General features: G+C 36.5%; 1 protein-coding gene across 3 annotated transcripts in view; it reads left to right on the top strand.

The window, feature by feature from the left end:
• Positions 1-9,527, top strand: part of LOC119840461 (cytosolic carboxypeptidase-like protein 5) — a 14,663-nt gene extending 5,136 nt beyond the window's left edge. Inside the window, exons 9-19 of one of the 3 annotated variants that reach the window (XR_005288312.1) lie at positions 553-803; positions 1,431-1,569; positions 2,231-2,314; positions 2,784-2,879; positions 3,163-3,285; positions 3,785-3,953; positions 4,401-4,539; positions 5,184-5,415; positions 6,645-6,782; positions 7,325-7,381; positions 7,520-7,605. Coding sequence is in view for 2 of the 3 variants with exons in the window: in XM_038367088.1 (XP_038223016.1) it covers positions 553-803; positions 1,431-1,569; positions 2,231-2,314; positions 2,784-2,879; positions 3,163-3,285; positions 3,785-3,953; positions 4,401-4,539; positions 5,184-5,415; positions 6,645-6,782; positions 7,520-8,176 (2,028 nt within the window). In the remaining variant the exon portion in view is untranslated. Of the gene's footprint in view, positions 1-552; positions 804-1,430; positions 1,570-2,230; positions 2,315-2,783; positions 2,880-3,162; positions 3,286-3,784; positions 3,954-4,400; positions 4,540-5,183; positions 5,416-6,644; positions 6,783-7,324; positions 7,382-7,519 lie in introns of all 3 variants that reach the window. The other 2 variants (XM_038367088.1, XM_038367090.1) reach the window with 2 other exon arrangements.
• Positions 9,528-9,643: the final 116 nt, after the last annotated feature.

Below are 9,643 nucleotides of genomic sequence, written 5' to 3'. Positions count from 1 at the left end.
TAAAGATTATAAGCTATACATTGTAGTGTAAGAAATATAAAAAAAAAAAGTTAAATTAAAAACAAAAGTAAGATATTTATCAAACTCCAGTGGTTGTATGTTTCTAATCTCTTTTTGAAAATATATATCGATGATTTTATTCTAATCTCTTTTTGAAAATATATATCGATGCATTTACTATATTAACATTTAATCTTTTAATAAGCTTATTATAGAGGAAAGGGCCCCTATAACTATAAAAGCGTTTGATAAAAAAGGTATTACAATAAATAAAGTAAATACATATGTACCTTGTATTTTGTTAACACTGTATGCTCTTACATCATACATCGACTAAAATGTATGACTGGAGTAGGGAGTCATACATTAGATAGATACATTTTTAGTTTAACCGGCATATTTTCTATTTTAATGCAGTTACATTTAACCAATGTCATCAGCTGTTGTTGTAGTGTTTTTTTCTCCGTTATTTTGTTCAAATTGCCGCTAACACAATCACTAATATGTACTACATTTTACTACAATCTTAAAGTATTTTTGCTTCCATCAAAGGTATACGACATGAAACTGCAAGAGATGCCGTCCCAAACGACGGAGACAATGTCCGACGTGTCCAACACGAATATGGAAGACACTAGGTCATTGCTCAACGACAAAGTACTGAGGTCGTGCCTGGGGTCCACCGTTCACTTGAGTACTAGCGAGGAGCTGAACATGCATGGTGGCAACCCGTTGAAACCGCTCCGGGATACACTGAAGAATAGTATCAGCCTGCTTATGGAGTCCAGTAGTTCTGTTGCTGGGTTAGTATGATGTACTGCTGAACTATTTTTGTTCTAGTTTATGCTATACATTTACATGTGCATACATTTACATGTACACACATTTACATGTACACACATTTACATATACACACATTTACATGATCATACATTTACATGTACACACATTTACATGTACACACATTTACATGTACACACATTTACATGTTCATACATTTACATATACACACATTGACATATACATTTAGACGTGTGTTTTACGATCCTGATACGTTTTTGCCTACGAATAGAATAAATGCCGATTCTTTGAATTAGAAGTAAAATTCTAAAAAAAAATTACTAACCGTTGACATAATTTTAAACATGTCGATTGTAGAACAAATTACCTCCATTCCTGTTAATACGTAAATATTCAAAGCCATAAAAATATTGTTATTTTGCTATAAGCTTAAATCGTATCTTACTTTCGTTAAGCCTATCTTTGGCATTATTATTATCATTGAAAATACCACTCTATTCCTTTTGACTTTTAGGTTACTTATCTTAACTTGCCTTCTATACTTTCAACTTATCTTGCCTTTTTCGTTTCCTTCTCTTTTTTCTGCTCATATTTCTAACTGAATATAAACAGATATCTTATTATTGCAGGGACAGTGCGATGGGCAGCAAAGACCGCATGGCGAACGTGAAAGTGGGCTGGTGTGAGGAGTGCCGGCGCGCGGTCAGTCGTATGGAGGACACTATGCCCGGCATAGCGAGCATGGTGCCGGGGTATAGTGCTACTATGGTATTGACTATTTTTTTTTTTACACTCATTTGTTATAAAAGTTGCCAGTGACAATAGATTTTTAGGAAAACCTCTTTTTATTCTAACTCGTATGTGCCGTACGCCGATTCTTACAAATTATGTATATTCCAATATAGGTTTCATCAGAAAGTAATAACTTCTATTTGGGTCAAATTATATAATATCGCCGGTAAACGCTGTTATGCCTTACTCTTATAGTTTAGGGCTATGGAAAATAGATGTTGGCCGATTCTCAGACCTACCCAATATGCTTACCAAATTTCAGAGGAATCGGTCAAGCCGTTTCGGAGGAGTATAGAGACTAACATTGTGACACGAGAATTTTATATATAAGATATAGAGATGTTATATTAACATTTAATAAAAAGGCCATTCCAATATAAATGTAGTACCCTGTCCAGTGGCGTAGCTAGAGGGACAAGGGCTCTGGTGCATAGGGATAGAATCGGGCCCTCCTCCCCTTTTTCCGCCTTCCTCCCCTCTTTCAAAGCTGAAGTTAGAGGGCCCTCTGAGCTCCGGGGCCCTGGTGCACTGCACCACCTGGCCCTATGATAGCTACGCCACTGACCCTGTCTTGTATTTTCTTCTAATGGTAACTCTCGGATATAATCATCAAATTGAAATAAAAAATATAATACAGATGATTCCCGACCCTCCAACCTATCACTCCATAGACGAGTATCGTGAACACCAAAGACTCCAAATTGATGAACAGCAACGGAAGGTATCTTTAATAATAACCAACTCTCAAAGTAGAGCTATGCGAAAAAAGCGTGTAGATTATAAAAACTATTTAATGGCATCATGGTTTGGTACAATTGTAATTAAAGACTTAACTAGCTGTGACCCGCGGTTGAAACCGCGTAAGTCCGTATCCCGTAGGAATATCGGTATAAAAAGTGCCTATGTGTTATTTCAGTTGTCCAGCTATCTACGAAGCAAAATAGTATTATTATTCACCAATAGATGTCAGGAAAAAAAAACACGAATAAAACACGAATATGACATTTTCTAAAAAAAAATCCTATATAGATCGATTTATCGCCCCCGAAACCCCCTGTATACTAAATTTCATGAAAATCGTTGGAGCCGATTCCGAGATTCCAATTATATATATAGATATACAAGAATTGCTCGTTTAAAGATATAAGATTAAGCTTGAAAGTTTGAATGTGAATTTTTGTATTATTTAGTTGCAGGACACGGAGTATTCGAAGGAAGGCGACAATATTTACTTTTGTACAAACTGTTTCAAAAGATACGTGATATCTGAGTTCAACGAAGAAGTGGTAAGTCCAATTTGCTAGAGTTAATTGAATTTCAAAACGTTCAATTTTTTTTTTTAACATTGCGCTTTCCAATGTCGGATTGATAATGTAGTCCAATTGTACTTAAAACCACTATTATTCGCAATTTATCATTCTTAATACTGAAGACTCTATTAGTGCATTAATTTTTAGACTTAGAGCAGAGTATAGAATAACTTTTACAATTAACATACTTAATATATTTATGTACACTGATATTTTCTACGCACACACATACAATGAACAATAATGTTTGTGCACATAGAAAATATCAGAAACGATATCATCGACGAGCGTGGGTGTGAGCGTGTGCGCGGGCGACGGCGGCGACGTGTGCGCCGCGCTCGCGCCTCGCAACGTGCTCTCCGCTACCGACACGCTTCTTATCGTGAGTCTTTGTATTTTTTGTTTGTTTGTTTTTTTTATATTAGAGCTAAGCTGTTAGGTACTTTCTATTTTGTTTTCATTTTATTGGAACGAATTTTAGTTTTTTTTTTTTTTTGTTTTGTTTAGCTAATTTTAAGTAGTAAGTGTTATTTTTTAAGGTTAAGTTTGTTAGTGATAAAGTTGATGTTTGGATGAGAGTAAAATTTGTTTTTAATATTAATTTAGGTTTATATGTGGGTGCGTAACAGTGGAGAGATTGTGGCGTAATGTTTATTTATTACATTTTTATTTCGTACAAATTCCTCCATTATTGAATTACAAAATATTTTTTTTTCGTCTGAAATAAAGTGAATTTTGAATGAGTAAATTCTCTAAATTAGTTTAATGTCATTTACCATCCCATCAAAACATATCCATCATTTAATTAAATAACGTTAAATCGCATCTCCCAACGCATACTTTATATACATTGTAAAATGTTTTTTTTTTATGATTTGCAGCCACCCCCACCGATTGTCAAGGAGGAAAAGCCAAAGTCTCCTACAAAGACGATAATTAAAAAGAAACCACCGACCGCTAACACTACTATTGTAACAAAAAGCACCTACAAAGAACCAGATAGTGGACTCTTCTTATACATTGATTTACATGGCCATGCTTCTAAGAAAGGTATATATTTATAAATTTCGATATAATAAAAAGGATATTTTCGTATCCTCTCGTTATATATTCAGTATTTTTTTAATTGTTCGATGATTTGGTATTAAATTAATCCTTAATGTTAATTCAAATATATTACGGTTTTATAGTTAATTTTATAAATAATTCCTTGTTTTTAATTTAAGAAACCTAAGAAACTGCTTTTCTTACCCAACTATTTAAATGATTTATTTTTGCATTATCCCAAAATTTTTAACAAAATTAGTACCTTATTATTAAATTATGCTTAAACTATGTGCACATACTTGAGATAGCAAAGTATCTCTAGAGAAAATTCCTATAGCCCCAAAAGAAGTCATTTTCCACAGTGAATAAATGAAATTCTTCTGGAATTAGTTCTATTTATAAATTTGTTTCATGCCAACCAAGTTTAACGCATCTCCACTAATATTCCAGGTATTTTCATGTACGGCAATCACTTCGAAGACGTCGACAATTCTGTGGAGTGTATGCTGCTCCCACGCATTATGTCCCTCAACAATTTGCACTTTCATTTCTCCTCGTGCAACTTTACTGAGCGAAATATGTATCTCAAGTGAGTGTTATACATGGCTTTACCATGTTTTTTTTATAACTGATCGATGTATGTGGATTCGTTTGATCATTGTTTTGGGATTTTTTATATGAAAAATGATATGATGATATGAGATGGACAATGTCTAATCAATTCTTAGTTCGATTTTATACTCATGTAACTTTCTGGATGAAAATATTATTGAAACCATTTTTCACAGCAATCGGTTCATATTTCTTCACATTGACAAGATTCTTATGTTCTTTTAAAATTACGCATTTGGGAACAGTGTTACAAATAATGTTCTGTGTAACTATTTTAGTAGTTAACTACTACTTTCAGTTTTTAAAAACTTATAATATATTTATGGCAGAAAGGTTTATAACGTCATAAAACTGTGAAACTGGTCACAAAACAAAACAACCGTGTGTCTCAGCGTGCACGATAGAAGTGTTAACTTAAACTAATCTAACTGAGAAAATGGGCAGCCAAACAGATTGGCGCCGCAACGCGTTACGTAACGAAGCGACGGTTGGCCCAAAGGCTAGGTGCTGCTACAAAAACGGCGCGGGTTCTAATCCCGCCTCGTGATCAAATTTTTTCGATTCTTTCAAAATGTCTCATTCACCCTCCCACAAGAAGTAATCCCCACCACCGCCACACAGAGACCGACGGGACGGCATGTCGCGCGAGGGCAGCGGGCGCGTGGCCGTGCTCAAGGCCACCGGGCTCGTGCGCTCGTACACGCTCGAGTGCAACTACAACACGGGGCGGCTGGTGAACGTGCTGCCGCCGCCCGTGCGCGACGCGCCCCCCCCGCCCGCCGCGCCCGCCGCGCCCGCGCCGCACGCGCACTCCCCCCTCCCGCCCAAGTACACGCCGCACATCTTCGAAGAGGTAAACCCCTTCCAGGTACATGCCAGTCCGCTGGACGTAGGCGGTGTGGGCGGACGGGTCGCGCTACTCCGTAGTGAGGGGACTGGCTTTGATGTGAACGAGTGTCGTACGAGTGCCCAGATACTGTGACGTAAATAGACTGTATCAGATATTATTAAGGCATGAAACGGTTTGCGTAGCAACTGTTTTGTGTGACTGTTTTCACTGAATATCAATTGATTAATAAATACATAAATAAGAAGGGACTAAAACTAATTCCGGGGACAGTACGAACTTTAACTTGATTAGCGCGATCTGTACGCAATCACACTCATGGTGGTGTCAGTTTTATTTTAGAAAAATTTTATTGTATTTTGAGATTACTATTGGGTAGATGAATAGTTCTCACTTACAATGGTGAGTTATTAGAACAATTAGCAGTGGTTTAAATAATATCCATATTACTTTCAATATATTGTAAAACAAATACGTTATTTTATGGAAATATTATTTTGTTTTAGTAGAAATAAAATGTAATATATATTCTATAGATTTGTATTGTACAAATAGATATTTGTAGTTTGAGAAGCAATTTCACTCAGAATTGCTACTTTCAACCAAATTTAGAAGTGGCAATCCTTTCAGATAAGACTTCGTGCTAAGAATTGGGATGCTTTCGAAGAGATAGACCCAATGAAGGTTTGTCCATGGATTTTACTAATTCAATTTAATTTATAATGTTACAAGTAGTTGACGAAAGCTTGTATTTATGCTTTATCTTCTTGAGATATCTCTTCAAAAGACTCCATGTAAATTGGATGCACGCTGCTTTAGAAACACGAAAATGTTACGATGAAAATTCAGATGTATTGATATAGAAAACGCAGGAAAGTTTAGTTTTTGTAAATAGGTACAACTTCTAATTGGATTATTATTTTTAATCATTGATATAAAAAGACGGGGTCTCATAAAAAAGTTACGCTCAAAAGTGTCGGCTTACACTCACTATAATTTATAGAATCCTTAACCTGAAGGAAAAATAACTGACTAGATTTTTCCACCTCAAAACCCGAATTTCCCATTCCTTTAACGTCTCCCAGAAAATTATTGATGCTGGTAGAAATTCCAGGTTGGGCCGTCGTCCACAGTGTCATACATTATAAATCTGGAACAAAATTGACTAGATTTATCCAGCCCTAAAACCTCCTATACTCACAATGTGGAACTCACTTTACTGGTGGAAATTCCAGGTGGGTCGTTCGCTAGGAGCATCCATCCTGGACCTGACTGGCCAGCATCCAAACTCTCGCATCCCGTGCTCAGAGCACCGCAACCTCGCGGCACTGCGTGATTGGCTGCGGGCGCACACACGCACTATGCGGCCCCAGGTTTGTATGATGGATGTATGTTGATTTGTGGATGGATTGACGACTGAATGAAATCGAGGTGAATGTGTGGTAGCAAGTACGGCAAGCGAAATAATGTAGCAAAAATTCTTGAAAAATGTCACATAAATGGATGTTTGGATGTGGGTGTGGTTATTTATTGTTGTATCATGGATAGATTATGAAATGTATTGGATGAAATTAAATTGTAATTGTGAATATTTAGTGTAGATGACTATTTATTGCTCTATACATCATCTAATAAACAAAATTTACGAAACAAAACAGATACACTTGTTATAATTTCACAAATCTAATTTCGAATTTGCACATCTACACAGAAATATTTAGGGACGCATTTTATTTAACCTTTGCCATTAATTTCTCTACATACATAACATATTTAAACAAGTAAAACAATAATACCTTACTATTATATATTCATACAGATTTTATCTATTCTATCTTCTTCTTGTCTAACCACAACCTTTACCCTACACCCAATTGTTTTTATTATTTTTGTAACACACCTCTTTAATTTTCAGTGTTAATTCGTCCCCAAAACTACTATAAAACTCCAGGTTCTTACTAAAACAGTATGGGTAAGGAAACAAAATTGATTTGTGTCGTCCCATGCGTTCTATTAACACCATGCATCATACGTACTAAAACGTAATTTGAAAGATAACTGTCGCACATATTAGTTTTATACGAAATTAATCGGGCTTAATGACTTCCAGTTGACCATGTCCCGACTGCGACCGAAGGCATCGTCACCGACGAGGGTGCCGTTGTACGCGAGGTCGAAAGCGAAAGTGACAGAGGAGAGGAAGGAGAACGCGTACGTCGCGGCCAAAACGGACACGGAGCGGCGTCGCAGCCCGCCCGTGCTCGCACAGCGCTCCGGCCACGAGATCATCAACATGAACATGAAATTCGGCAAGAAGAACGAGCCGGCCAAAACTCCATCGCGGACGCGCTACCTGGCTGAAAACGAACCGAAACCCAAGTCTCTGTCCACCAAGCGGCGGAACGTGCTCGCGATACGCAAGCCCAACGCGAGCAAGACGCAGGTGGGGAAGGCGAAGCTGCGGCGCTCGGCCGACGACGCGGAGAGCACGAGGACGTCGATAGTGTCCGCTAAGCTGAGCAAGCGCTCGTACGCGCGCTCGCTGCGCGGCGCCGTCACCCGCTCCGCCAACCGCTGCCGGGCGCTCGCCTCCTCCTCCTCCGAGGACATGCTGGGCGGCACGTGGGAGGACGTGGCCGGCGGGACGGTGCTGGGCTCGCAGCCCGTCTCGCACTCGGAGACCATGTCGATGGGCGCGAAACGCCGCTCGTTCCCCAACGCCTCCCCCTCCCACCTCAAGAAGATCCGCCTGAAAACCGTCTTGTAGCGCAAACCGCGCGCGAGGCCGGCTCCAGAACCCGACCCTCGCCCCTGATTAAGCCTTTCTACACATTGGCCGGTAGTGTGGTGCACACTGTACTGGGCGATCGGCACGTGTAAAAACGCTCTCGTGGAATTTTCACAGCGAATTTTAGATTTTTTTTTACATAATTTTATATTAATATATTTGAAACTGGATTGTAAAAAAAAACGTTAAATGTGCAATAACTTTAATATAAAAATAGGAATGTTTCGTATTGTAACTAATAATAGGCTACGTGTGTTAAATTCTTAGGTTGGTGATGAGAAATGAGTGGATTTGGTTCTAAAACCTAAAAAATGGTCTAAATTGTTTGAAAAATAATCTTTCCCTTCTATCTTGTTATCGTTCACTGCCATAGTATGAATGCAATAAATTACTTGATACAATCAAACAAAAATACATAAATACTAAACCAGTATCCACTCATAGCTAGCTCAACACATAATTGTCTTGTATCATATGTTAATCGAGTTACATTAAATGTTATTGTAAATGTGATATGATTTGTAAAATTGATTGTATACTTTTTAAATAGTATTCTAAAATTTTAGTATTTCTGTAAATCAGGCTTACCGTTCGAATATGACACAATAAGGGATTTAGAGTATTTAATATAATATATTCTTATTTAGTTAGATATCTTGGAAATTATAACAATCTAATTTTCTATAAACAAAATATACTTGACTTTTCTATTGACTGAGTTTGTATCGGACATAGTCATAATAAGGTTTGATGCTTGCCATCGATTTCTTAGGAATAGCGGACTAGATTATCTTTGTTAGAGAAATTTTTAAAACTTTTATTTTTATTTTATATATATTTTATCCATCGACTAACGTTAAAATAAATAACTTTAAAATTATGCAAATAATAATAATAATAGAAATAAAAACAGAAATAATTATAACTTTCAGAAATTTATACAAGCAGAGTAACAAAAAACAATGTTGCAGAAAAACTAAAAACCTTTATATTTAATTTCTGTCCCACCGTTTCCGTTTAAGATTAAAAAGAATGTTGCAGTAATTTATTTAAAAAAATGGGCGGCAAGTTCAAACAAGTTAATATTTTTGCATTATAATTAACCATTTGTTTTTTTTATCTTTAAAAATATGGATAGAAACTAGTTTAAAATTATTTATAGAAGTATGGCTTGTGCCCTGTTTTAATTAAATTTATTTATTCATCTGCAATGCATCGTAATACAAATGTTAATTTGCAATTTTTTTTCAAAATCGTTTCTTTCACACTTGTGTTGGCTTAATGTTATTAATAAAGAATAGTACATAACTATTTATTGTCTGAAATAATATTAATAAATGAGTAACAATCAGTCTTTTTTTTATATTCCTTATTTTTTTTTTTGATAAGTGGTGTTTTTACTGTTTTCCCTTCCACGTAAAAAACTGAATTTTGTTGTTGTATACA

This window comes from Zerene cesonia, chromosome 6 (genome assembly GCF_012273895.1).
Source record: "Zerene cesonia ecotype Mississippi chromosome 6, Zerene_cesonia_1.1, whole genome shotgun sequence".
NCBI lineage: Eukaryota > Metazoa > Arthropoda > Insecta > Lepidoptera > Pieridae > Zerene > Zerene cesonia.
This window is presented reverse-complemented; position numbering and strand designations above follow the sequence as displayed.